Below are 25,821 nucleotides of genomic sequence, written 5' to 3'. Positions count from 1 at the left end.
CTCTCGCCCACTCATACACACACGCACGCACGAACAAACACACACACGCACGCACACACACGCACCCACCCACACACACATGCTTCCCATGAACCTGCTGTGACCGCGCCTCTGAGCCCGACGAAATGCAATACGTACGATCGCTAGCAGGAGGCGTGTCCAATACCTGGAACTCCATCAATCCTGCCACCCTCTCCGGTGCCATCGATGTCGTCGTCGTCGAGCAGGAAGATGGGTCCTTGGCCTGTAGTCCATTTCACATTCGCTTCGGCAAATTCTCTCTGCTGCGGCCCTCGGAAAAGAAGGTGGAATTCAAGGTGAATGGCGAGAAACGGGACTTTCCCATGAAGCTGGGCGTGGGAGGAGAGGCTTTTTTCGTCTTCGAGACCCTGGACGATGTGCCCGAAGCCCTCCAAACCTCGCCTCTGGCATCGCCAGCCGGCAGTCCAGAATTGAAAGCCAGCGCCCCCGAACCGCCTGCGCTGCAAGAGCCAGAGTCGTTCGATCTCGAAAAGAATGCCTTGGGTCTGGCACAAGATGGGGCATCTCGCTCCAAAGGACACAGTAAAAGTACTCCTGCTGCCTCTCCTCTGCAGAGAAGGCCTAGTAGTGATGCGGAGAACTCGACGCAGCCTCCGACTTCTTCGGACAATGAACAATCGCCCCGACCACGGCCACTGTCGGGCGAATTTCCTGTCAGCGCCCTGCACCATCCTCTCGATCGTACCTCCTCCGACAGTGCGCTTCCCGCGGCTCGAGCCGTCATCAACGAGTCCCTGGACCACTCGGAGCTCATCATGCAGGCCGGGTCAGAGCGAGCGGCTAGTCCATCGAGCAGGAGAACGAACGGATTAGACGATGCTGCTGTTGCTTCTCCTTCTGCCCCTTCGTCGAAACAGTCAGAAGCAAAGGAGCGCGCCATCGCGTTGTCGAAGAAGCTGTGGACATCAAATATCAGCAATCAGGTCACCGAGTCGGGTGATCTCATGCTCGATATGAGTAATTATGGCAGCAGTAACGCGGAAGCCCTGCAGGCAGAAGGTATCGCCAGACAGCTCCTCTCAGAAGAGCTGGACGGCCCCTATGACATCGGCTCACTCATCGGCGCTGACGAAAAGGGTAACATCTGGATCTACAGCAGTGAAGAAGCCAAGGATGCCGCCAACAAGCGTGCAGTGGCGTCGGGCATGGGCAGCTACAATCCGACGGCATATGCTTCTACAGATGCCATCTCGGATCCAGGTTATCACTCTGACGATACACGAAGCGTGGACTCGAAGTCTGGCTATGTCAACTCTCACAATCGGCGTGACTCCGATAGTGCGGTCGAGATAGGTTCCCAAGCGCCCTCATCGTCTTCTGCGATCGCAGGAGATCCCAACAAGAATTACGCTAAAACGCTACGTCTCACGTCGGCACAATTAAAAGGTATGGATCTGAAACCAGGAGCAAATAGCATGGCCTTTACCGTAAACCGTGCCACATGCGAGGCCACTCTATGGTACTGGAGGCACGACGTACCCATTGTGATTTCGGATATCGATGGAACCATTACCAAGTCGGACGTGCTGGGGCATGTGCTCAACAAAATTGGCCGAGATTGGACGCATCAAGGCGTCGCTAAGCTCTACACTGAGATTGCCTCCAATGGCTACAACTTTCTGTATCTGACCAGCAGAAGTGTGGGCCAAGCAGATACTACCAGAGCATACCTCAAGGGTGTAACACAGGAAGGGTACAAGCTCCCTCCTGGCCCGGTCATTCTGAGTCCCGATCGGACCATCGCAGCATTGCGACGTGAAGTGTACCTACGCAAGCCGGAGATCTTCAAGATGGCTTGCTTGCGAGATATCATGTCGCTCTTTGCCGGCCATGGTGGAGCACAGAACACTACTGAAAATGCATTGGAGGCAGGTCTCAAGCCCATGAATATGGCAAACTTGCCTGGGGGTCTGGGAGCCGGTCGAGGGAAGGCTGGCTCGCCATTCTACGCGGGATTCGGAAATCGCTTGACGGATGCGCTCAGCTACCGATCTGTCAACATCCCATCCACACGAATCTTCACCATCAACACCAATTCCGAAATCAGTCTGGACCTCCTGTCGCTGAACCACTATAAGACGGCATATAGCAGCATGCGAGAAATTGTCGACCACTACTTCCCGCCTGTTGGTCTGCTTGTCATGGGCGGCGGAGAAGAATTTACCGATTTCAATTACTGGCGAAGTAAGCCGATGGATCTAGCAGACTTCACCGACTCGGAAGACGAGGATGAACCTGTCACCTCGCCGGTGCCCAAATTGCAGGCGACCATCACTAGAGACAGCCAAAGCATCCTGAGCGAGGACGAAGCCGGCGACGATATGATGGACTCGTACTTTTCCGACCCCGACGGTCGTCCCAGCCTCGATCAATCCATTGCATCCATGCTCGGACGCGATGATGATTACGATGATGAGGATACCAATGATGAACTCACCCAGTCCATGATTGACGAAGATGAAGAGGGAGACGAGGAGAACGAGTACGAGGATGAGGATGACACTGACGCCCAGGGAGAGGACGAGGACGAGGCAGAGGAGGACTGCGAGGTCCAAGATTCTCGCGGGGACGCACATTCTCCTATCGCGCAACGCACACCACAGATGGAGTCAAGCCCGCGGGAAATCTCAACGCCACGGAAGCTCAGTGATGACCACCAGATTACGAGCGGACAAGTGAGCCGAATGGATGACTCAGTTTCTGGTCCGAGTATCGACCAGCTTAGTCCTGCTACGGCACGAAATGCGCCGCAGAAACGATAGAGTATTGCCCCTTTTTCGCTATGCTTCACACTGCCAGCTGCGGAAGTAAAAGTGTCTAGAGTATTGGACAGAGACGAAGAGGATGAAGAAGCAAAGCATAGCATGCCATAGTATGGTCATTCGTGGGCGTTACAGCGGGCGTTTGGTATTTGTATAGCATTGCATATGTGCATCTGTGGATGGCGCAGCTAGAACTGTCCCTGGGGGAGGACTTGGCTGGTGCGTTGTTATACGTATCGGAGTAGCTAGATGATGATGATGATAATGGTAAACGGCAAGTCTTCGAGACGCTGATGATTGCATCCCTCTTCTCGTCCTGCATGTTTCCAGTTTGGCGCGAGGCAGAAACAATTGCGAGGGTGGCACAATTATATGTTGATAGCTGTGGGTCTGTCTTCCATGTGACAGTGTTTGAACCTGAGGTGTAGGAGGTACATGTAGTTCCTTCCTGCTGTAGGTACATATACCTTGCATACCTGACTGAACTTTGTACCGAGCGACGTCAAGTGTCCAGCAACAACATCCTCCATATACCAAATATGGTAAAAGCTCTCAGCTTCAAAGGCGATAAGAAGCCAACCAAGAAGCGCAAGCGAGCAGAGAAAGAAGCCGACGACGCCCACGACGAGAACGAGCATGCGCCGCCAGCCTCCAAGCAGCTCGTGTCTGCTCATCAACAACCCGAGGCCGAGGACGACGAGAACTGGGTCTCTGCAGACGCCATCGACGACATCGCCGGCCCTGTCATCCTTGTCTTACCCAGCGAACCCGTGGCGTGTGTTGCAGTCGACCAGCTGGGACGCGTCTTCACGAGCAAAATCGAAAACATGGTCGAGAACGAGCCGCACTCGGCGGAACCACACGACGTGCGCCAGGTATGGGTTGCACAGAAGATTGTGGGCAACGAGAATACCTTCACCTTCAAGGGACATCATGGCAAGTATCTCGGTTGCGACCAATATGGCATCTTGTCATCTACGCGAGAAGCAGTCTCGCCGGAAGAGACGTTCAAAGTGGTTCCCGCCGAGGGGAAATCGAGCCAGTTTGAGATACAGACGATGATGCGAAAGACGTATCTGTCGGTGGACGGCGATAAGGACCCTGCTGAGGTGAGGGGAGATGCGGAGGCTGCGGATGAGACGACGTGTATTCGCATCCGCATGCAGGCGCGCTTCAAGCCGAAGCTCAAGACGGAAAAGGCCGAGAAGGTGCGAGCGAAGATCAGTCGAAAGGAATTGGAGGCAGAGGTGGGCAGGAGGTTGGATGACGATGAGGTGAAGAAGTTGAAGAAGGCGAGGAGAGAAGGCAATTATCACGAGGTGATGCTGGATGTGAAAGTAAAGGGAAAGCATGACAAGTTTGCATGAAGACAGACGGTATGCTGATTGCAAGAGCTACTGCTAGAAAGCTATGCGGTGCGAGAGAGTACGCCAATGCTGCAAGCCTGTAGCCTGTTTGGACAAATCTCAACGGATATGCCACTGGGAAAGACACTGCGAGAACTCCTGTCGCTTCAGTCCGTCTCTGAGCAGCCTCAACACAACCTTGAGCCCTCAGAACCTGGCTCGGGGCTCCCCTCGGTGGTGATGGCGAAGACAAGGCTAGGGTGTACTCACCTCTGCAACACCACCAGTACCACGCCTGTTGCCCCCGCTGAGATCTGCTACTGTGGGCTGGCGTTCACGAGGGCTAAAGTTCATGGGAAGAGATGATGTTCCAATATCACCCAGATCTCCCGCAACGGCTGGAATGGCCTTGGGACTTTCTGGCTCCTTGCCGCGATGTTGCGCTTGCCGTATCTTCTCAAGGTGCAACTTGTCCTGGGCCCGATTAGCGAGGTTCTCCGCTTCAATTTCTCGTTGCGGTTTTGCAATCGAGCTCTCTGGCTGGACAATGCGTGCAGTGGGGCTGTCCGTGACGATGGGATGGAATTGCCGACGACGCGCAGCAGAATTACTGGTGGGAAGAGCAGTGTGGTGACGTGGCAGTCTCTCCTCTCCAGGTCGTCGTGCCATTCTCTGTCGTAGCTCATATGAAGAGAGTTGTCTTGGACGAGGATGCACTGCTCCTCTTCTGCTGGTAGTGCCTGAATTGGCACGGCTTGGGGGTGGAGCAGGTGGTGGCGAAAGTGATGGTCTTTCCCAATGACGACCGGCGCCACCGCCGTCGATGCAGAGGCAGGCCATGAGCAGCTCTTTGACTGACATGCCGCTGGACTTGTCCTTCATTTCCTTCTTGGCTGGAAGCTGGACCGTGCCACCTGAGGGCCGAGCTCCGGTGCTGTCTGGAGCGCTCATCGATTACTGTCCGTGTCTCATATGCTTGGAGAAGAGGAAGGAAGAAAGTATGTGTGTGTGTGTGTTTGTATGCTGGCTAGATTGACGGACAGACAAGAAATAATCAGGGACCGCGAAGAGAGAGAGAGCGAGAGATGTGTGTTGGTGTTTGTAGATTACAGCCTCTCTTCTTTTAGACCTTGGAACAAGAAAACTGTTTGCTTATAGACCAACAACAACAACAACCACGACGAGGACAGAAGAAAAAGAAAAGAAAGAAGAAGAAGAAGAAGAAGAAGAAGGAAAATACCCCAAGGTGGATAAACTCTCGCGGAAAAAAAATTATCTTCTCCTTCATCATCATCATCTTCTTCTTCTGCCAACCGTCTTCCCTCTCTCTTCGATTCGACCAATGTTTGTTTGCTCTTTTTTCCCCAAGGTTTCTTTCTTTGACATGTAAAAAGTCCACCTCCCACCTTCCACCTTCCACCTTCCACCTTCCACCCACCCTCGCACGACGAGAAGAGAAAGAAGAAAAAGTGGAAAATAGGTAGGTACCTGAGGTACAAGTACTCGTTCTCTCGATATATCTATTCATTCAAATGTAAAGTATTATACGATGAAATGAAGAGAGAGTAAATCTAACGAAGAAGTAAGGAGCGAGCGCAAAGATGGATGCTATGGAGCTAGAAGAAGAAGAAAAAAAAAAGCTGATGGATCAGATAGGGTAGTTGTTAATGCTACCTCATTTTGAGCGCAACTACGGTAGTACTGGCGCTTTCGGTCAGTTACAGATTGCCTCATATCAAGGGTGGCTGGCTCTTGGCTCATGACTTGGATTTTTTATTTGTTGCAAAGATCAAGGGAGGTGGGACGTCCGTGATATGGGCCACAGAGGGAGGGCTTAATGGACGCTTTGCTGCTGGCTATATCCATAGTATTGGGCGTCGTCTTGATGGAGTGCTGCCATGGTCTTTTTGAAGAATACTAGCTTCGCAGGGCATTAGCTCTGGATGGAGCATATGCTACGAGGCCGTGTTCAGACTCGGGAAGGATGCGAACGAGCTCTCGAAAGACTTCCCATCGAGCAGTCGCTGAGTAGTGATGATATTAATTTTCTTTAGCGCCAGCGACTCTACTTCAATGTCAAGTCCTTGAGCCCTTCTGCCACCGCATCAACGCCCTTGCATTCCAACTTTCTATAAGCCGTGAATTCTCTCATCTTTGCATCATCGATCTTGCTTCTTCGTTCTTGAAACTCGGCCACAAACTTTTGCAATTCTGCGATACATCGCTTCTTCATGTCCCCTGTCCCCATCTTTCCACTTCGATATCGATCGGCCAAATCCTGCAATTCCTCGTCCGAATCCAGAAAGTATGACAGATAGGTAAAGGCGACGTCCACATCGGGGTTACCGCCGTATTTCTCTTGCTCTTCCCTCGTCTCCCGACCGCCTGAGAACGCGTGCTTATTGATCTTGTTTTTGATCTCGTTTGGCTTATCAGACATGAAGATGGCCGAGTTCGGGTCCGAGGCGCTCATTTTCCCGCCTGGCCCTTGCAGTGCAGTTAGGAATTGTGAAAGAATGAGAGAGGGCTTTTCGTGCACGTGCTTCATGCGTTTGCAGCGTTCTCGTAGGATGCGGAAGTACGGTTCTTGATCGATAGCGCAGGGGATGAGGACGGGTATTTGTGACAGGGCTTTATGTCGGCGTAGACCCGTCCGGTCAAGGTCGGGTAGGCGGTAGTCTTTGTAGCCAAACAGTTCTGGGTAGGAAGATGGAAAGGCAGCAGCTCCTTGCTTTGCAGAGAAAGCGGTCAGCCCGATGCTCGTGCTGCCATCGAAGCCGAAAGCACCTTGTGCTTGGTTGACCGTCACCATGGACTCATACTCGGTCACATTCTGCAGAAAGTGGCCGCCCATGAATTCGTAGTCGGTGTAGATGAAGGTCTTCTTCATGTCGAAGCCCAAGGCGATGATGTCCTTCATATTATCGTGCGCATAATCGATGAAATCGGCCACCTCGGCGCCCTTTTTCGTCACCCCCTTGTTTTTGTGGCGCGTATATAGGTACTTTTCATCGTCTGTCAACATGATGACCAGCGGCACATCGAACAGCTCTTGCAACCACTTGGTGAACAGAAATGGCACTGTGTGACCCAGGTGCATGCTCCCACTCGACGGTCCCCGCCCGGTATACAGCATGAAAGTGCCATACTTCTCGTACATGTCAAGGAGTTTGTCGAAGTCACGATGTGCGAAGAAGATCTTTCTGCGGATCAACAGGTGAGCCGACTTGCCGGTAACGCGCTCGAATTTCTGGAGGATGTCGTCGGACAGTGGCTGGACGCCGAATTCCTCAATGAGGCGGTCGTAGTCAATGGCCTTGACATTGCCCGAGTCGTCCACCTCGCCAGCAACATTGTACGGGTCGATCTTTTGGGAGCTGGGCTTCTTGTCGTCCTTGGTCTCGGCCACGGCGGGCGGCGCACCAACTGTGGGAGTGTCCGTGGACGACATGAGGTGGCGGAGGCGGCGAAGGTGGTGGAGGCGGTGCAGATGGTGGAGGTGTTCGAGGGATTGATGTTGTTGTTGTTGTTGATGATGTTGTTGGTGCTGTCCCTCCCAAGGTATCGAATGACTAACGGCCGAAGTGGGGTGACCAAAATAATTATTGGCGGCGCGCGGGAGGGGCGGGGCTCGAGTATGGCATCGGCATCGGGATTGGGGTTGACGAACGCCGATGCTTCCCGCTTTCCCGCGGCAAGCATGCGCCAAGGATACCAGCACCTGACAGCCTCACACATCGCCACCCATTCACGACTTCTCTTCCACCATCCATCAATTCACTTTCTCTTCACGAGGCCATCATCACCACTATCAGTTACCCCCGTCGCTGGGGATGGGCGTGACTCGCAGACTCCGACTCCGACGCCCGTGAGTGAGTGAGTGCGTGAGTGGGTGACAATGGTCAAATTCTACCAGAGCAACTACAGCTACGACTATGGCTTCAGCGCCGTTTCTTTGGCCTACTTCCTCCGCTATCCCAATCCATACTCTCGCCATGTTGCATCGACAGACACGATTGAGCGACACTACGATCCGGAGACCCAGCGCTTGACGACAGTGCGTCTGCATCTGAAGAAGAGCCGGCTACCTGCGGGTGTACTCGCCCTTCTTCCCCGAAGCGCCCTGGGCGCGAGCGAAGATGGCAGCACCCAGAGCTTCATACTCGAAAAGAGCGTGGTTGACGTGAAGGAGGGATGGATGGCAACGGATAGCCGGAATTTGGACTGGAACAACGTTCTGTCGGTCATCGAGAAGCACACCTATCGCAGGCCCGAAGCCCTTGCCGCCACCGACGTGAATGAGGTGCGAACCGATGTGGATGTGAGTGTGACCCTCAAGAGTAGGATTGGAGAGCAGATCCGGAAGAGGCGGGAACGGTGGGGCCAGCAGGCGAACGCAACCTCTGTGGTCGGCGCCAGCGATGAAGAGCCTGCAAAGCAAGGCTTCTTCTCGAACTGGACTTCGGGAGCTGTCCGTACTGCGATTGAGAGCATTGGAATGCAGCGAACAGAGAAGAGCCAGCCCAAGGCGCAGAAGGGAATGTATGTCGTATTGGCTCGACTGCGCGAAGGGGGCGTGCAAGCTGTAATGGAAGGCATGCGGAAAGATCGCGAATTGGCCTTGTAGTATTGGCCAAACGATGACCCGCCTTTCACCCAAGACGCCGACAGAAACACTGATTTCGACAACACGAAAGAGAGCAGCACAAACTACGAGGAACCACACGATGAGCAGGAGAAGCCCAAAAATGTATGAATATCGCGAGCGAGCATTAGCGCTGGAGTTGGAGTGGCACTGTGCTACGATCGAGTCTTCGCTTCATGCTCATGTTTGCATTAAGATTGAGTTGATTATTAGGGGAAGAGTCGTCTGTACAAACGTTGAGAGGCCCTAAGCCTGATGGAAGGTCTCCACTATATACCAGTCATTACTACCTTACACGCTTTCATGACCGTTGATCTTGTTCCAAACAGTTCGCTGCGTTTTCAAAGCGAGAGAGAGAGAGAGAGAGAGAGAGAGAGATGGAGAGAGAGGGAGAGAGAGAGAGACAGAGACGTAGGTAAGAGAGGACAGTCACAAAACCATCATCACAAATCACCATCTATTCCCCATTGAATGCAATATATATATACGCTCGATACTAATCACACGACCTCGCTCACAAAACCATCACCACAAATCACCATCTATTCCCCATTGAATGAAATGTACATACGACCATCGCTCGATACCAATCACACGACCTCGCTAGCTTCTAAGTTTCCATCATCCCTTTCTCTTTGAGATAGTTCTAGTAAATTCGAAACAATTCATGCACATTCTCCCGTTGCTTAAATTCCAATTTGATGTTGGGATTCGGGCTTCTCAATTGACAATTCCACACGTTGGGGAGTTTCTCGCCTCTTTGTTCATCCGGGAATTTGACGTCGTAATTCATCAACGTGAGAATCAAAAGTACTTTGATTTCGTTCGACGAGAAGAAGCGCCCGGGACAGGCGTGGCGGCCGTGGCTGGGGAAGAAAGGAAATAGGGGGAAAGGTGAAATGGTTAGTATATGGATGTGTGTGTAATCGGTGGGGAGGGGAGGAGGAAGAGGAGGGGGAGGTGGGAGGAGAGAATAAGACAAAAGAGAGGCAGGAGGGAAGGGGAAGAGAAAAAAAACTCACCCAAAATGCAAATATTCCACTCCAGTCTGCACAAAACTATGCTGCGTGCCCTCCTCTCCGCCACCCGCCTGCCTCTTCTTCACAAACCTCCACGCATCAAACACATTCACATCCGGGCCCCAAATGGCCGCATCGCCATTCATTGCCACCGAAGGGACAGTCACATATGTGCCTCGCGGAATGATCGATCCATCGCTCAGTTGCACATCAGTCATGGCCACGCGATCCAATTGACCTGATGCATTAGTGTGTAAGCGAACAGTTTCGCGCATAAAGGAGTCGAGATGGAGGAGTTTGGAAAGGGCTTGTTTTCGCCAGATGGTGGGGGTTGTTGAAGTTGTTGTTGTTGTTGTTTTCTTCTTGGTGGGGGTTGAGATTTTTGGTACTTCGATTCCTTCTTCTTCTTCTTCTTCTTCTTCTTCTGGTGAGAGGAAGACCGAGAGGATTTCTTCGCGGAGCGTGGAGTGGATCTCGGGGTGTGCGGCTAGTTCGTTCATGCAGTCGAGATAGCTGGTGCTGCTGGTGTGGACGGCCACGACGGTAATATGCATCATGCGGTGGACGAGGTGATCGATGTTGCGCTTGGAGGGAGGCGTGATTTCGAGGACCCATTGGACGGCATCGCTGGGGGTGTTGGGAGGAGATTTCTTCTCATTTCCATAATAAATTCGTTCTTGATCTTGGTATTGGTATTGTTGTCGTTGTCGTTCTTGTTCTTCTCGTTGTTCTTGTTGTTCTAATTGAGCAATGCGGGCTCGGAGAGTGGGCCGGAGTTTAGTTCTTGCGAGGGCATGGTCTTTTTGAACGTTGGTTTTCCAGGCGAGGAAGTAAGGTTTGAGAAACGGGAGATAATTGAGAAAGGGGTAGTCGACACGAAGCACGTTAGCTCCGTCAAAGACGGTGGAAGAGAAGCTCACTGCGAGTTGGAGGAACTCGGCGTCGCTGGCGAGTTCTTTGCCAAAGAAGAATCGGTTGGCGGTGCGAGTGGTAATCTTGAAGGCTGCGTCCCACATGCCGACTGCTTTCCACGCCGTGCAGTCACCAATCTGCCCGCGGAAAGCTCGTTTTGCTTCATCCTGTGGTCGAACGTCAACAATGCTGGTCTAGTCATGATACTAGCTGTTCGCACTTACAACCAGATCTGGAAGGCCCGGTCCTGTTCACGTGCACTTTCGCATTAGTAGTTCTCAGGGGCAGAAACAAAGACAAGAGGTGTGGGGGGGAAACGCACCTAGATTTCGCGTCAATTGCTTTTGCACAATTTCGAGATAATACTGATCCTCCTCCAGCGTCGGATGCATGGTATATCGCGTTTGAAGAATTTCATTGTGCGTAGGTTGATTGTCCAACTTGTCATCCGGCATCCAGACCATCTCCTGGATGAACCGCGGAGCTAACACGAGCATGAAGCCCCAGGGAGTCCTAACGGCATCCTCCCCAAAACTCGATCAGCGGACAGCGTGTCTCGAGATGTGAGTGTTGTGATGATTCACTTTCGTTGGACTCACCGCAGGAGATAGTTTTGACCGTGCTTGGAGTACTGGTCATATCCCGCTTGCATGACATCCCTTCCATTTCGAACGAAGGCTGCCACGTCCTCAGCTACTCCCGCTTTGCCAGGCAGAGGGGATAGCTTCAAGATGGGAACTTTGGGAAGTTTGGGCTTTCGCTGCCACCGATTCACCACAATTGCTCCCAAAACAAGTATCAGTATCAACGCTAAACTGCCTGTGCTCCGCATTCTCGGCTCGGCCCATTTCAATATGACCAACAACACTCCACTCTCTGATCCGCTCAAGGGCATGTTGATGGTCGTTATGGAAGGCAAATGTTGCGAGCTGGATGAAAGAGGAAGCCGTCTGCAATGCACGACAGCCGCTTGGAGGAATGATCGTCTTGTAGGAATGAGAAATGATGGAACTTCCACTCGCCTGTTTCGTTCCAGTCTCACACACCTGAGAATTCATGGAAATCGTACCATTTGGACAAGCATCGGGAGCCAGAGACCATCTCTGCTAGGCTCGGACTCGGAGAGATCGGTTGCATATGAGCCTATTGATCACCGTAAGAGCCCCCCTACAAGCAGCAGCACGACGAACATCGACTCCGAGCTGTCCGTTCTACCCATAGGGGACCATCCTGTAGTCAGACCACGATATTCAGGGCCTGCTACAGTCAGATGACACAGAAGACACAGAAGACCCAGCGGATATCTGCACCCGGATGTGAAGGTTTGACCAGGTCAAGCATTGGGCGGGGGCTACATCCTGTTACAGCTGTATGCCTATGATATATTGCCTGGTCTACTCGTAGTCGTGATACAACAACCATTAGTGTATTCAACCATTCATGTACTCACTACAGGGTGTTGGTTGGTCTATCTTTACGAAAAGTACTCTTGTCCTGCCGCACATGCCGGATTCAGGATATGGGGTCGACTCACCGAAGAGTCACCCCAGAGTCTGGACTCTCTTCTTCTTGTTCTTGGCCTTCTTCCTGTTCTTCTTCGTCGTCTCTCTTCCTCGTCAGAGTGTAGGGTTCGATCAGACCACCTGACTCTGAGCGCAGTGGGGCTTCTTTTCCTTGAGACTGTGGTCAATTTGCAACCATAGTAGTGCCCCGAGCACTCCGTCCTGCTCATGTTGCACCTTTCCGGATACCGTATGTATCGCCCACCAATCGGCCATCTCCCCAAGAGCTAAATTGACGACCTACACTCCTCCATCATGTACGTTGCTAGACTAGGCAGTCGTTAGTCCACGCCTGGTTCTCGCCTGAGGGTGAGTGGGCGCGCTGCTTGAAGGTAGTGCCTGTCCATATAAGCCCGCGGATTTCCAACCCTGTCGTCGATCTAAGAGAGCAGCGAATTAGTCGGAAATCGCATCCACCTCGGTCTGTCCAAACAATTTCCTCGTGAAGGGTTTTAGACCTTTTGCTCGATGGCCGTCGCTCGGGGATGGTCGAACAAAGTCGGAGGTTTATGTAGTAGCATCATATGCGGCCACTCTGCCACAGCATAGACAATGTTCGCGTCGTGGCGTGTCGATGCGAATGGGGGCAGCGGAAACGGCCCAGTGGTACAATACGAGACCCTCAGCGCAAGCAGATGTGCAAGTATTCACCGAGCTTGCGTCCTGTGTCGAGAGAAGAAGGCATGCACTATCCTCTCTCCGTTCCGCCCTCCCTCCCTCCCTCCCTCCCTCGCGCGCCATTCGCTCCCCGTGAGAGAAGCCATGCTGACACGGCCCCGGTGTAGCTGAAGTGTAGTGGCGAGATCGGGGGCTGTAGTCGGTGCTACTCGCTGCAGACGACGTGTGTATATCGCTCTGGCAAAGAAGGACGGCCCCGGAGGACTGACCATAGCATGGCGGGCGGGGGGAGCACGCCGTCGAGGAGTGGCAAATCCGCAGCGAGATGCAGTAACACGACTCGGAGGAACAGCAATAGCAACAAAAGCAGTTCCCTTTCGGAGCCCACTGCGCCCCCAGCGCCAAGCCATGAGGCACAGGGAGGAAAGCAGCAGCACGCTGCCACCGCCGTCGCCGCGCTGCCGACTCCAGAAGACGATATGGCCGACGCCGTGAAAGGGGGCACGAAGACTCCATTGTTCAACGAAGTGATCAACGAAGAAGAATGCGGCCAGAGCGATTGGGAACTCTCCACATACACGAACATCATGGATGTGTGGAGTGACCCCCACGACGAGAACCATAATACGCCAGTGTCATTCGGGTCCGAGTAAGTCGCAGTGCAGCCTGTCGTTGCTTGTGATCCGCGCTGGGATAGGGGCTGACCCGATATTGTGCAGCATGCGATGCACTTTCGGAGTGAATACACCGACGAGTATGCTCCCTGCACGCGAGGTGATGAATGAGGAGCCGAGCGAAAGTGAGTCCTTGAATAATGCGCCATGATCGAGCATGCCGCTGCTGCTGCTCCACATACACACACAAATATCACTGTTACTGATACCACCGCGCAGGGAGAGACGGCTGCGAGTGCCTGAACGTTTCCGCATGTATGCTGAACCGGCTGTGTGCACACATTGTCGCCCAGGACGCGGGCTCCTTCGACGAGCACGTCGTCCTATATCGCTCAGTGGCGAGAGAACTGTCGCACATTAGCCAATGCATGGCTTGCACGACGCGGCCCGAGGTGATGGCGGTGATCGCGACCGTCACGCAGCACATGTGCGTGCTGTGCGAGAAGATGCTGGATCGCCTGCTGGGCATCAACGGCTGCGCGGGCTTCGAGCTGCGCTTCGGGGCGGTATGCGTCGACGACGGGGTGGAGCGGGCGTTCCTGTGCCACGCCATGGTGAGCGTTCAGGTGAACTCTTTTGGCGGCCTGCTGGCCCGCCTGAAACGAGCGGCGGCGGCGGCGTCGATGGCGGCGACGTCAACCATGTTCCACAATCAGGAGACGAAGCTGGCGGCGTCGAAAGTGACGCTGGCGAGGTATATAGAAGCGTTGAACAAAGAGCATTAAAAAGGTCATTGGGAAGTCTAGAGATAGTAGGTAGGTAGCTGAGGTATAGCTGGATTAATTGAAGGTGTCACTTGTCAATGCCAAGACGCCGTACTCCGCACGGTAATTAGGACCACGTTATGTACCGGCGGTCCGGATTTCTTCTGCTTGGTTATTAGTAGTTGGTAGGTTACAAGTACATGTACCGTGTACCTTCATCTCCCGTCCAGCGAGAGAACATACCAAGACAAGAATAATATAAAAGCCGACGAACAACAAGGAGAGTGACAAGCGCAATACATTTTCGGTCTTTGCCGATGCCATACTTTTGTGCTAGAATGCCTCCGTCTCGCCATCCCATTATTCGCCCGGAAAATCTACTCACTTGGAGGCGTCTACCACCTTTATTCTGACCAGGACTCGACTGGACTACCTCCTACAGCCACGAGCTTCCCGCAACGGGTCGACTTGTATGCGCAATGACATCTTGCTACCCCCTTTTCCAGCAGCAACAATACCGTTGGAAAAGGCCTGGACCGACAGCAGCAGCACCAGCAGCCTCCTCTCGCGCAAGCGGCATATCAACGGCCGATTAACTGATCCTCCGCCGTACAGACAAACATACTCGTTGTCTCCACCATGCCTCGTATATACCAGCAAATGTGGCCATCTTTGAGCGGGCTGCACACATACTCGGCCATGTGCTGAGCATGACTCAGGAATTTTGATCGAGGCTCTGAAGCTGGACCATGTCGTAGTATTTGCCTTTAATCTCCATCAGGTCGTCGTGTGTTCCCGTTTCTACGATGCGGCCATTATCCAGCACTGCTTGCCGTCAGCTTCTATAAGCCTGCACACGCTAAAGGAGGAGGAGCTGGGGTTCAAACCTACCATAAATACAGTCGGCGTTTCGGACCGTACTGATCCTATGCGCAACTGCAATCGTCGTTCGGCCACGAGCTGCGGCATCCAAAGCGACCTGCACCACTTTCTCGGACTCCGAGTCTAGCGCCGATGTTGCTTCGTCAAGCAGAAGGATCTTGGGATTTCGTAGCAAAGCCCGTGCGATTGAGATTCTCTGCTTCTGGCCGCCCGACAGCATGGTCCCTCGTGCACCGACGAGTGTATTGAGTCCAAATCTGGAATGACGTTAGTCTTCACGGATTCTTCAAACAGCCGAGAGATATTTGCCAATATAAAGGGGAATACGTACGGCAACGAGCGGACGAACTCGTGGATGTTGGCGTCTTTGCATGCCTGGACGACGTCTTCCTCGGACGGCCCTTCGTCTTCTACCCCCTTTGCAATGTTTTGGTAAATGGTTCCGTCGAACAGCGTTGGCGTCTGGTTGACCAGGGCCACGTGGCTACGGAGGTTCTTGACATTCCAATTCCTGACATTGGTGCCTTGAACCATGACCTGGCCCTCCTCAGGATCGAAGAAACGTTCGAGCAGAGCGATAATGGTGCTCTTTCCACTTCCACTAGGGCCAACGAGGCCAACGTATTGACCTGGACTCACTTCGAGATCGATCTTGTCCAGCACTAAGTGCTCCGGACGATTGGGATACCGAAAAGACACCCCTCTGAGTGAGACAGATCCGTCCACTTCGGGTGACGTGTAGCCGGTGTCTCCTCGAGCATCAATGTTCACTGGCAACTCGAACAACGCCTTGAGCTCTCGCGCAGCCTCCTTCGCTTTGCCCATATCAGGAGCAAACGAGAAGATGGCACCCGCAGAAAAGGATCCTTCGACAATCGCCGCGTAGCAGACGAAGAACTGAAACATGGTGTAACCCTCGTTCACGATCATCCGATTGCCATACCAGAACGCGAGTGCAGCGCACATGAACGTCACTGACTGAGAGACTGCGTACAGTAGCGCAGAATGGCTCGTTGAAACGAGAGATCGCTTGCGCTGGGTCTCCAAGATGCGATGGAAGTTCTGCTGAATGTCCTTCTCGAGTGTGAGCGTTGCCACGGTCCGAATGTTGGTGCTGTACTCGCACGCGTACGCTGCAGATGCTGCATATACCTTGCGCCCATGGGCCTCTAGCAACGCCAGACACTTCAGCCGGAGGGCCCCACACACGAGTTGAACCGGAATGGTACAGGCACAAACTAGCGCAAGTTTCCAACCAACGGCCAAGCCAAGGGCGAGTCCAGCAATGAGTTGAGTGCAGACTACCAGAATGGTTCCACCCAGGGAGCCGCCGAGTCCCTCGAGGTGGCTGGAACTACTGGAAAGCGCCTTTGACAGAGCCGCCACAGTATGGTCGTCTTGGAGAAACGCACTCATATCATGGTGCAATATCGTATCCAGGCCCTTCTCTCGCGTGCGGTACGTCAGTTCTTGTGAGTAAAAAGTGAGGCAGACCCCCTGGCCTAGCCATCCAATGGCCGTAGTGAATCCAATCATCAAGTAGAACCAGCACCAATAGTTGACTTGACTTCGGAGCTCATCGTATCTGGACCTACCCACCGACATAGCAGTGAAGATCTCGGCCATGAAGACTGCCTGGCTGTGGCATATGTTAGCCGGTCAAGCCATCTACGATGGGCTTGGGCACTCACGTGGGGAAGCTAGCTCCCGCCATAATAGAGAAGCCCAGACCGCAGAGGATCAGGGGGAGGTCTTTACTATTCAGTCGGAACACAAACAGTCCCAGACTCCAGATGGACACAGCAGCACTGGGTTTGGAATCTGGCTGGCTGCCGCTTTCATGGCCAAAATCCGAGGAGACTTCCATAGTCACTACCTTCGGTAGAGTTTCCTGCTTCGTTAAGGTCTTGTCGCTTTCCAGGGCATGAGGCATGGCCGCTTGCATGTTTTGATTTCCGACCATCTGGCAGTAGAGTTCCCCCTTCTGCATCAGTGCTTGGTGCGTACCTTGCTCCACAATGGTCCCTTTCGACAAGACGACGATGTTATCCGCGTCTGCGATGGTCGAAAGTCTCCCCCAAAGTCAGCAGTTGACTCGACGTGATCAAAATGAATCTTAAAGCTCACCGGTGGGCAATTGCAATAGTGGTGCGACCTATGGCCGCTTGTTGCAACGCTTCTTGCACGAGACGTTCTGCATTGCCATCCAAGGCGGACGTTGCCTCATCCAACACGAGGATCTTCGGGTGTCTCACGATCGCTCTGGCAATTGCTATCCGCTGCTTCTGGCCTCCTGATAGCAGGGAGCCACAGTCTCCTACCTTGGTATCGAAGCCTTCCGGTAGCTTGGATATAAAGTCATACGCATTTGCCGTCTTCGCTGCCTCCTCGACCAGATGTCGTATTGCTTCGACAGGCAAGTGTTCCGATTCGGAGCCGACCAGGCCATACCGGATGTTCTCAAAGATAGTGGTAGAGAATAGAGTTGCTTCTTGACCAACCAATCCGATTTGCTGCCGCAACCATGAGACGTTCAACTTGGAGGTATCGTGCCCGTCAATATCTGTCACCCGTTTAGCCGACTGCTGCGCCGACGCAGTATGTCCTTCGATCAAACTTACATATGCTGCCGCTGGTAGGTAGAAACAGTCGCTCCAATAAGTCTACGATGGTGCTTTTGCCGCAGCCAGAGTGGCCGACGATCGCTGTTGTCGTTCCTGGTGGGAAAGTAAGGCTGAAGTCATCGAGAACGAGGACCTCTGGGCGGGATGGATATACGTGCCGGACATGCTTGAATTCTACTGCACCGGCGACTCTGGGCAGTGTGTAGCCCGTGCTTGAACTGGAATCTACCGGCGATTGGCGGCTGATCATCTGCGAAATCTTGTCGGCTGCCATGATGCCGTCCACAAACGCTTGAGCATGGGGACTGACGTTGCCCAGAGCAAACGCACCCGAGATGGTGACGAAAAGGACGGTGATGATAGCAGACAGGGAGACTTTATCTTGGACGAGAAACCGGGACCCCTGCCAGAATGCCAAGCCATATGTCCACCAGATGATGCTGTTCAGAGCTGCTATCATGCAGGCGAGAGCCACACCACTTCGGATGCCCGCCGCTCGTGCAACGGCAATGTGTGTGGCATAGCGGTGGACCAGCGAGCGTTGCATTCCAAAGGCGGCCACAGTCCTCATAGAGCCTAATGCTTCATCCGATATATTGGCTGCCAACGTATAGGCAGCGACCGCCTGTTTGGTGTACTTAATCATGAAGGCTGCCCCCGTGCTCATGGATGCAACTATAACCAGCTCTGCTGGGATGATCTATTGCCTCTCGAGTTAGAACCATCTTCTGCGTGCCTACAGGGTGGGTGATTGAATAATGGAACCTACCACCAGGGCCAGGAGCCAGCTCTTGATGAAACTAATGATGAGCGCCGAGATACATGTGCCCAGAGCAGTAATAAGCGCTGCTGCCTTGCCCGTGATGGCCTCCTGAATCAAGTACACATCTGTCGTTAGCTGTTTATTGACCTCGCCCACCCCGAGGGTCTCCACATAGGCAATATTCTGCCGAAGCACTGCGGCCAAGTACTTCTCACGGATTCGCTGTGAGATCCGCTCCCCTGCGAGCGTGAATCCTACGGTGGCGATGTAGATTGCGACCAGGGTGACGATTGCGAGGCACAGATACAGGAGAGTGAGTCGATTGATACCTTCCAGGAGCTCCGTCTTTGTCGTTTCACCCGTGAAGTAGCCTCGAAAGGATTCTCCACCAAAACCAAGAAGTACCTTGATAATTTCCACGTCAGTAACCAAGGCAGCCAGCCGGTTGGGCGGGGAGTGAAAAGTCATTTGAGGAATATGTTCTTACGACGGAGAAGGGCGAAGCAGCACCCCCTACTACAGCTCCTATGGTTGCAATAACAAGCACGAGTCGGTCAGACTTGCTTGTGCAGCTCCAAAAGAATTGGCCTGGGCTGGGCCAGTTCTCCGGCGCAGCGATCTGGCTTTGCAGTACAGAGTCCTCATCACTCTTTTCGTTTGCTGGTTTCTCTTGATGGATCTGCTGTTGCTGCTGCAACCCTCCGCCGTTGATCATTGCGTGACGGGAGGGCGAGGGAGAAAAATTGAAGAAGCGTATGATTGGAAAGAACTTCTTCTGCCTCCTCTTCCTCTTCTTCTTCTTTCTCGACAACTTCGAGCATCAAGCTATCATTTGAGAGGGTGTGATAGAATCGGATCATATGCCAACACATTGTGGTCGATGGCACCATGCCCCTTTCGGCCCTAACTAGCCATATCTACGGCGTCTGCGCAGACCGAAGTCAAAGTTAATCCTGGCAGATCCCGCATCTCAGAGCCGGAAACCTGCGTTCGTAACATTACTCGTGGCACTTCGATATGCGAAGACATTGTGGATTCAGTTTGGAAGGGCGGAAAGGGGGTGCAACTGCGGTTTGCACATTGGACTTCCGACAGTCAAGAGCATGGATCTCCGCACCTCTAAGAAGCCCTTTAAGAACGCTACAAGAACGCCGTCGATGCGAAATCAGGAACTTTGAAGAATCCCTTTCAACTCGCCACTATACAGCGTCGTCTTATCAAGAGCACCACGGGCGCAGATCCAGATCGACCTTGTTTGCCTTCACTTCACCTTCAGCTAGCCCTCTTTCGCTCCTTAAAGCGAACCCTCAGCTCCGGTTTCCACCACATGACATGCAGCTGACTCTGCTTGTCCCAGTCCAGCTCCTTATCGACTAGCTCCAGGTCGTACTTCCAGAACATTTTGGCCATGATGAGATTGATCTCCATGTACGCAAAGCTGCGATGGAACATTAGCATACCCGTGTCAAAGCATTCTGGTTTTGGATCGAGACGACCGGCTTACTTCTGGCCTAAACATCCCCTCGGACCCATGGAAAACGGTTGACTGGCCTCCTTGACATCGGTAGACATAGGATCCAACCAACGCTCAGGCTTAAACGCCATGGGATCTGCAAAGTATTCTTCGCTGTGTGTGAGCGTCCAAGCATGCGTGAAGACCTCGGCCTATATATAAACACAGAGTCAGCTTAGGTGTTGTTCCTGGTCTCTGGACACTTGCAGCACGCCAGAAAAAGAGAGATCGTGTCTTACCCCAGCCGGAACGTAGACGTCTCCAACCTTCATTCCTGTTGAAATTCGGGGAAACCCTCCGGAGCCCGGAGCGTAGATTCGGAGACCTTCGCTGATCACAGCCTGGAGATAAGGCAATTGTCTCGCAGCTGTGGCATTGATCTCGTCGTATGAAGAGAACTTGCCCCTGATTTCCTCTTGGACCTGGCGTAAACATGCGGGATGTTTCAACAGATAGTATGTTGTCGCTGCCAAGAACGTCGCAGTCGTTTCAGCTCCTGCAATACTGCGTGAGATGACGAGGATTTGCTTCTTGATTAGTCTTCACACTGACAGAACGAAGAACGCGCGAGAAAAGGGGGCCAAAAACATACGTCAAGGTCGATACATGAGCCGTCATCTCTTCCTTGCTAATCTTGCCATCTTCGTAATTGCGGACGACCGTGGACAGGAAATCATTTCGCGTGGATTTGGTGGCGAGGCGCCTGCCAGCCGTCATCAGCAGTCCGTCTCTTTGATGTTTGCCGGAACAGCGCGGCTGAATCATTAGTGTACAAGGGGAGAGAACTCACTCTTCGACTTTCTTGCGGCTATATCGTGAATTCTGGTTCTGGTGCGCAAGAGTGGAGGGAAATAGGAGACGCCACAGTGTCACTACTAGCGGCAAACGACGAAGGTTGTCCGCCAGCGTGATGAAGTAGAGGTGCTCGACAATCAGTTCGGACCAGCTGTGGGGAGTCCCTAGATCACCACTGTGGTTAGCCCCTTGGTGGTTCTCGCTTTCCCTTCCCTCCCCAGGGGGAGCAGCGTGGAGAACTGACCAGCCTTGATACTACCGAACGACTGTCCAAACGCCATTTCGCCGACCGAATCAAACGCAATCATCTCATACCACTTGGTCATATTCAGACCTTGGGCTTGGAAGTCTGCTTCCCCAAGGCGCATAATGAACTCGTCTACTGCGCTACTGATCAGATACTCCTGATCTCGAAGGGACTTTGTTGAAAACGCGGCGGAGAGCATGCTACGCATTTGCCCGTGCTTGTGGGGGTCTCGCTCGCTGCCGATGCATAGTGACTTGAAGCCGGCGCCGTAGATGTCGTAGAATTCGCTCTTGATCGGAGTTGGAGCACCACCGCTTCGGTGGCCGTAGATGGCTTTCCAAGACTCCACGGAAGCGAAAGAAAGCTCGTTGGGAGAGACTCTCACCACTGGTCCATATTTACGATGTTGCTCTTGAATTGCCAAGTGGTAGAGGCCGCGTTGGGATTGATAGATACGCCAAATCTGCCCGTCGAATTAGTTGTGTTTTTCGCGCAACGACGAATCATCAGACGGGAGAGGAAGAGGAATACTGACCAGGCTGGACCTCGCCAAGAATGGCCCCGGAAACTTGGCTAATTTGTGGAAGAATAGGTTGTAGATGGCCGTCGCTATCAGGGCTTGAGCCACGATCTGGGCAAAAAGAGGTTCAGTAAAAATGATCGATCCTCCTGGTCGTCGTCTGTTGTCCACATACCACCACGAACGTTGCAACCAGAATCCCCGTCGACGGCACTGCCTCAAGCCATTCGGCGAAGAACCCAGACAGATCAAACATGTTTTCGTCTGCTACATGCAAGGCGTATTGTGTAGCAGACCTACATTTCGAAGTTTTAACTTAGGGTTTCCTTGACTAGCTCAATACGGCATGTTTCCGGGCTCCGCTAGAGTGTCCAAATCACTCCAAGTCCAGGGAGTATCGGGCATTTTTCCCTCTGGTGCAACGGGGAATCTTTGTGGACGGGCGGAGAGCGTCTGAAGACTTCGGTTTGCGGTTTTCGTTTTCTCCTTGGCTGTCTGAAGACTTCGGTTTGCGATTTTTGTTTTCTCCTCAGCTGACAGAGTGCGTGTGAGGACGCATAGGTTTTCCGGACCTGATCCAGTCCTGGTGTATATATCCTAGGTCTGCGATGCTTCCCCAGACAGCCCCCCCTTTTCTGTCCAAACTCTTGTTCCAGAACGAACAATCTGAATTCGGGACTAGTTACTTGTGACAGTGATGATTCCATACTATACCATCGGCCACTCTTCTAACGATCAAAAGCCTCCGATAGGCTTCAACGGCTAGTGGAGTCGAAGAAATTCCCATCTAATTTTGCGTTTTAGTCTGAAGAGGCTTGCACCTTTTCTCCTTGGCCGTTCTGTTCAATTCCAGAAACAACCAGAGCCAAAGCTCTCCCTTTTGCCCCTTTTGGGGGAGTCTTGGCGTGATTGGCAGTCAACGTCACATCACATTTGGGGCAGTGACCTGGTCTCGATCGTCTACGGTAAGTCGCATTGGCACATTCTATATCGAATGAATGGTTTGGCAGGACAATTTGCCGACACTCTTTGCTCTAGGTTTCATGATTCTACCTCTAGCACCGATGACTATGGAAAATATCAAGCTCTTCAACACGGGCCCCCAAGAAACACCTCCCAAATAATCGCAAACACCACCCCCAAATACTCCAAGCCCTTGTCATATCAGCACCCGGTGGATCTTACGCATGAGATACAACATCGCTGGGAGAGTTGTATCTCAAGGTGGTCTTGCTCCAGAGCTCATTTCCACTCATCTGGTATTCCAAGCCCTTGATGTACGTCAGGAGACTCTCGCTCAGTGGCGAGCCCCAGGACTGTCGGAGTTCGTCCATCAACACAGCGTGCTGCGATTCCCACTCGCGACACATGACCCACAAGACGCGCTTGGCAGCCGAGTAAGGCAGTGAGCTCTCGTCGGACAGAACCTGCACAGCCGAGCAGACAGCAGATCCTTCGACGTGGCCCGTTTGAGCAGCAGCGAGCTCCTTGTCCCAGCTCAGAATGTCGTTGACTACGGAAAGATGCTTTGCGCAGTTCTGCTCAATCGGAACGACGGCGGAAAGCTCTTCTCGCGTCACATGGAGGCCCATGGAGAACCTCATCAAGGAGCAGAGCAGCCTGTTGGGTTTTTCGGAGTCAGTTAACCGCAATGCTGGATGAGAAAAAGTTTCTGCATGCATGCACGCATGGGGAAGTATTCACTCACGCCTTGCCCACGTCTTTCTCCCGATAGACGAGGTATGGTCCCATGCCAACGATAGAAAGCCGGTCTTTATCGGTCTGCGCCCGCATGAAGGTGAAGGTGGGTTCGAGAACATCGTCTGCGAGCTCCTTGTCAAGGGCTCGCATGTGCTCCCACAAGTCGTACATCATCCATTCCACAGGGATCTTGCGGTCCGGCAACACATCACCTCGCATGATCGGCATCAGGTGGTTGTTGTATGCGGCCCCGTCTTCCAGGGACATATCTTCCAGGATGTCTAGAATGTCCCCAAGAATCAATTACTGCACCTGCACGAAACTCTGCGCGCCTCGTTCGTATTGTGTGAAACTTACCATCGATGAGGAACAAGATGGTCAGAAGTTCACAAGCAGAGCGAATCCTGTCGTCTTTGGCAAGGGGAAAGTAAAGACAAGTGACTTGCGAGAAGGCAGAAGTTACGAACTTCTTCCTGTCCTTGGCGGTGGCAAACGGCCAATGAGCCAAAAACCATCCATCAACCTGTTTCGTGATGGATTCCTCTAATGGATGGCACAGGGCTTCGAAGCCACACGGACTGTCCGGAGGTGATGAAGGGGTAGTAGTGATCTTCTGGACGCCTGCAGATCGACCAGGGGAACATGTACAACCACCTGAGGAGCTAGGGGTCTCGACAAGGAGTGCGGGTGCCATGGTTACTGGTGGTGTGTGAGACTGTGAGAGAGAGGGTTGGTGGCGTGATGGTAGTGGTGTGACACTTTCGGAAATTTTTGACTTCACAAGCAAACAAGGTTTGACAGGACAGCGAACAAGAACCTTATGTATGAACCCCGAAGTCGAAAATCTATACCAATCGTGCAATATCACTCACTTCCAGCTCCTGGCAGTATGATTGGGTGCTGAGAGAGATTCTGTGGTTACGACCCCGCCTCATCGTCGGTAACTGAGTATTACCGTGGTTAGTGAACAGAATTATTCTCCCAGTGAACCAATATTCTCCAAGCGGATAGCGTCTATGCGCATCGACAAAGTTGCATATGTGATCGAAGTTTGTCCGCACAGATAGAGAACCGCCGCTCGCTCTCCTCGGACAGTACGATAAGGAGCCTCGGCCCAGTGTCGAGGTCTCCCGTCCATCGTTATGGGTCGATATTGAAAACCAAAGGAGATTTTCCCTTTCGAGTGAAAGACCGCAAAGCGGCTGTCTTCTCAACCCCTCCCCGACAACACGGCCTTCTCCCCGAAGTGGGCCGTGTGTGGATGGAAGATGATCGACTGGAATAGGGCGGAGAAATCGACGGCTGTTCACATCTCCCGCTCAAGGGAGCAGGCCTTCAAGATACGACATCATCAAGCCATTCAACCCACAGCACGCCAAGACCCAAAACCAACCAGGGAACAAGTGTGTTACGGATTAAAAAAGAACTCTGAGAACGATCATGACATCTCTACACTTCACAATCGATGACATTCCCGACTTACACGGCAAGAGGGTCATTATCTCAGGAGCATCTGCTGGCATCGGCTTAGCCGCAGCAGAAATCTTCGCAACCAAAGGCGCCTGGGTCCTCAACCTCGACCTTAATCCCCCTGAAAAAGAATCCCAGGCCCCAAAAAATGGCACAATCGAGTACAGACGATGCGACGTTTCGAGCTGGGAGCAATTGACCGCAGCGTTTCAATATGCGGGCAACATCGACATTGCCGTCGCGAATGCAGGAATTTGCGAGGAAACAAATTACTTCGAAGATACATTTGACAGCGTAACGGGAAATTTAATCGAGCCGGAATATCGCGTTCTGGATATCAATATTCGAGCAGTTTGCAATTTCACCAAACTCGCCCTGAGCCATTTCCGCAAACACCCGGAGCGCGCAGGCAGCATCGTCATCAATTCGAGCGCTACTGCATATGCTCCAGAGCAATCACTCCCAGTCTTCAGTGCGAGCAAACTTGCCGTAAGAATTTATTCACTTCCCCTTCTTCTCCCCCCCCCGGGCAACCCCACTTTTCTGACCTAATCCGGTTACTCTCATATTTAGCTCATCGGCCTCGTCCGCGCGCTGCGTTCTTCACTCAGTTGCGAGAATATTACTATCAATTGTGTTGCGCCCGCAGCGACGATTACGAGTCTCCTTCCAGCACACCTTGCTAAGCCGATTATTGAAGCGGGTCTGCCGGTGAGTTCGGCCAGTTTTGTCGGTCTGGCTATTGTGTTCTCTGCCGTGGCAAGTCAACGGGGCGCGGTGGAATTGTATGGCAAAGATCACGAGGATAGGCTGTCGATGAAGTCGAGATGGCATGGACGTACTATTGTGACGATGGGAGAGACGTATACGGAGGTCGAGGGTCCGATTGCTGAGTTGCGGCCGCAGTGGTTTGGTGAGGAGAATGCTAGACTTACTCGTTTGCAACAGAGCGCGACGGATTTTCGGAAGTGAGTGACTGTGGAGAGTTTTTTTTTCGTGAAATCTGTAAATAGGAGAGAATT

General features: G+C 52.7%; 11 protein-coding genes across 11 annotated transcripts; 5 read left to right on the top strand and 6 right to left on the bottom strand.

Annotated features, from left to right (window-relative positions):
- The first annotated feature begins 21 nt into the window (after nucleotides 1-21).
- Nucleotides 22-3,077, top strand: SEPMUDRAFT_147887 (LNS2-domain-containing protein). The gene has a single exon (XM_016904577.1). It carries the CDS (start codon nucleotides 126-128, stop codon nucleotides 2,802-2,804), a length of 2,679 nt encoding a protein of 892 aa, XP_016762161.1. The 5' UTR covers nucleotides 22-125; the 3' UTR covers nucleotides 2,805-3,077.
- A 228-nt stretch (nucleotides 3,078-3,305) lies between these two features.
- On the bottom strand, nucleotides 3,306-5,376 carry SEPMUDRAFT_131782 (uncharacterized protein). The gene has a single exon (XM_016902449.1). The coding sequence runs from the start codon at nucleotides 5,099-5,101 to the stop codon at nucleotides 4,406-4,408; it is 696 nt and encodes a 231-aa protein (XP_016762160.1). The 5' UTR covers nucleotides 5,102-5,376; the 3' UTR covers nucleotides 3,306-4,405.
- Nucleotides 3,306-5,376, top strand: SEPMUDRAFT_147886 (actin-crosslinking protein). Its single transcript, XM_016904576.1, has one exon. The coding sequence runs from the start codon at nucleotides 3,344-3,346 to the stop codon at nucleotides 4,169-4,171; it is 828 nt and encodes a 275-aa protein (XP_016762159.1). The 5' UTR covers nucleotides 3,306-3,343; the 3' UTR covers nucleotides 4,172-5,376.
- Nucleotides 5,377-5,878: 502 nt separating this feature from the next.
- On the bottom strand, nucleotides 5,879-7,682 carry SEPMUDRAFT_147885 (tryptophanyl-tRNA synthetase). Its single transcript, XM_016904575.1, has one exon. It carries the CDS (start codon nucleotides 7,599-7,601, stop codon nucleotides 6,216-6,218), a length of 1,386 nt encoding a protein of 461 aa, XP_016762158.1. The 5' UTR covers nucleotides 7,602-7,682; the 3' UTR covers nucleotides 5,879-6,215.
- A 243-nt stretch (nucleotides 7,683-7,925) lies between these two features.
- Nucleotides 7,926-9,090, top strand: SEPMUDRAFT_147884 (uncharacterized protein). The gene has a single exon (XM_016904574.1). The coding sequence runs from the start codon at nucleotides 8,049-8,051 to the stop codon at nucleotides 8,775-8,777; it is 729 nt and encodes a 242-aa protein (XP_016762157.1). The 5' UTR covers nucleotides 7,926-8,048; the 3' UTR covers nucleotides 8,778-9,090.
- Nucleotides 9,091-9,813: 723 nt separating this feature from the next.
- On the bottom strand, nucleotides 9,814-11,558 carry SEPMUDRAFT_41244 (cytochrome P450; the record flags this gene model as incomplete). Its single annotated transcript, XM_016908820.1, has 5 exons — nucleotides 9,814-10,173; nucleotides 10,255-10,893; nucleotides 10,951-10,973; nucleotides 11,049-11,239; nucleotides 11,326-11,558. The coding sequence occupies 5 exons, from the start codon at nucleotides 11,556-11,558 to the stop codon at nucleotides 9,814-9,816; spliced, it is 1,446 nt and encodes a 481-aa protein (XP_016762156.1).
- Nucleotides 11,559-13,191: 1,633 nt separating this feature from the next.
- SEPMUDRAFT_147883 (uncharacterized protein) lies at nucleotides 13,192-14,282 on the top strand (the record flags this gene model as incomplete). Its single annotated transcript, XM_016904573.1, has 3 exons — nucleotides 13,192-13,705; nucleotides 13,800-13,936; nucleotides 13,960-14,282. Coding segments are annotated over exons 1-3 (666 nt in total), but the record flags the coding sequence as incomplete, so codon positions are not given.
- A 347-nt stretch (nucleotides 14,283-14,629) lies between these two features.
- On the bottom strand, nucleotides 14,630-20,024 carry SEPMUDRAFT_81885 (P-loop containing nucleoside triphosphate hydrolase protein). Its single transcript, XM_016910293.1, has 8 exons — nucleotides 19,041-20,024; nucleotides 18,560-18,958; nucleotides 17,788-18,490; nucleotides 17,294-17,729; nucleotides 16,858-17,238; nucleotides 15,498-16,805; nucleotides 15,176-15,423; nucleotides 14,630-15,112 (listed from the first exon to the last, which is right to left on the bottom strand). Exons 1-8 carry the CDS (start codon nucleotides 19,266-19,268, stop codon nucleotides 15,000-15,002), a joined length of 3,816 nt encoding a protein of 1,271 aa, XP_016762154.1. The 5' UTR covers nucleotides 19,269-20,024; the 3' UTR covers nucleotides 14,630-14,999.
- SEPMUDRAFT_162250 (cytochrome P450) lies at nucleotides 19,154-22,258 on the bottom strand. Its single transcript, XM_016907991.1, has 8 exons — nucleotides 21,804-22,258; nucleotides 21,644-21,739; nucleotides 21,106-21,571; nucleotides 20,857-21,025; nucleotides 20,659-20,769; nucleotides 20,306-20,570; nucleotides 20,058-20,218; nucleotides 19,154-19,991 (listed from the first exon to the last, which is right to left on the bottom strand). Exons 1-8 carry the CDS (start codon nucleotides 21,882-21,884, stop codon nucleotides 19,826-19,828), a joined length of 1,515 nt encoding a protein of 504 aa, XP_016762153.1. The 5' UTR covers nucleotides 21,885-22,258; the 3' UTR covers nucleotides 19,154-19,825.
- A 170-nt stretch (nucleotides 22,259-22,428) lies between these two features.
- SEPMUDRAFT_154871 (terpenoid synthase) lies at nucleotides 22,429-24,083 on the bottom strand (the record flags this gene model as incomplete). Its single annotated transcript, XM_016907585.1, has 4 exons — nucleotides 23,687-24,083; nucleotides 23,337-23,610; nucleotides 22,814-23,248; nucleotides 22,429-22,588 (listed from the first exon to the last, which is right to left on the bottom strand). Exons 1-4 carry the CDS (start codon nucleotides 24,021-24,023, stop codon nucleotides 22,429-22,431), a joined length of 1,206 nt encoding a protein of 401 aa, XP_016762152.1. The 5' UTR covers nucleotides 24,024-24,083.
- Nucleotides 24,084-24,769: 686 nt separating this feature from the next.
- Nucleotides 24,770-25,771, top strand: SEPMUDRAFT_139860 (short chain dehydrogenase/ reductase; the record flags this gene model as incomplete). The annotated part of the gene is made up of 2 exons (XM_016902916.1): nucleotides 24,770-25,288; nucleotides 25,373-25,771. The coding sequence occupies 2 exons, from the start codon at nucleotides 24,770-24,772 to the stop codon at nucleotides 25,769-25,771; spliced, it is 918 nt and encodes a 305-aa protein (XP_016762151.1).
- Between the last annotated feature and the right edge of the window lie 50 nt (nucleotides 25,772-25,821).

Source organism: Sphaerulina musiva (genome assembly GCF_000320565.1).
Source record: "Sphaerulina musiva SO2202 unplaced genomic scaffold SEPMUscaffold_3, whole genome shotgun sequence".
Taxonomy (NCBI): domain Eukaryota; kingdom Fungi; phylum Ascomycota; class Dothideomycetes; order Mycosphaerellales; family Mycosphaerellaceae; genus Sphaerulina; species Sphaerulina musiva.
Note: the sequence above shows the minus strand (reverse complement) of the source record. Positions and strands in the feature narration are given on the sequence as shown.

Excerpts from the sequence above, each read along its gene's own strand:
- SEPMUDRAFT_147886 (XM_016904576.1), top strand. The coding sequence starts at position 3,344 with ATGGTAAAAGCTCTCAGCTTCAAAGGCGATAAGAAGCCAACCAAGAAG.
- SEPMUDRAFT_81885 (XM_016910293.1), bottom strand. The coding sequence starts at position 19,268 with ATGATCAACGGCGGAGGGTTGCAGCAGCAACAGCAGATCCATCAAGAG. Across the intron at positions 18,491-18,559 it reads GCTGGCTCCTGGCCCTGGTG|ATCATCCCAGCAGAGCTGGT; the intron begins GTAGGTTCCATT and ends GAGAGGCAATAG. Across the intron at positions 16,806-16,857 it reads GCGGGAGCTAGCTTCCCCAC|CCAGGCAGTCTTCATGGCCG; the intron begins GTGAGTGCCCAA and ends CATATGCCACAG.
- SEPMUDRAFT_147885 (XM_016904575.1), bottom strand. The coding sequence starts at position 7,601 with ATGTCGTCCACGGACACTCCCACAGTTGGTGCGCCGCCCGCCGTGGCC.
- SEPMUDRAFT_131782 (XM_016902449.1), bottom strand. The coding sequence starts at position 5,101 with ATGAGCGCTCCAGACAGCACCGGAGCTCGGCCCTCAGGTGGCACGGTC.
- SEPMUDRAFT_147887 (XM_016904577.1), top strand. The coding sequence starts at position 126 with ATGCAATACGTACGATCGCTAGCAGGAGGCGTGTCCAATACCTGGAAC.
- SEPMUDRAFT_147884 (XM_016904574.1), top strand. The coding sequence starts at position 8,049 with ATGGTCAAATTCTACCAGAGCAACTACAGCTACGACTATGGCTTCAGC.
- SEPMUDRAFT_162250 (XM_016907991.1), bottom strand. The coding sequence starts at position 21,884 with ATGTTTGATCTGTCTGGGTTCTTCGCCGAATGGCTTGAGGCAGTGCCG. Across the intron at positions 20,219-20,305 it reads ACGTCTACGTTCCGGCTGGG|GCCGAGGTCTTCACGCATGC; the intron begins GTAAGACACGAT and ends GTTTATATATAG. Across the intron at positions 19,992-20,057 it reads AGGGGATGTTTAGGCCAGAA|CTTTGCGTACATGGAGATCA; the intron begins GTAAGCCGGTCG and ends GTTCCATCGCAG.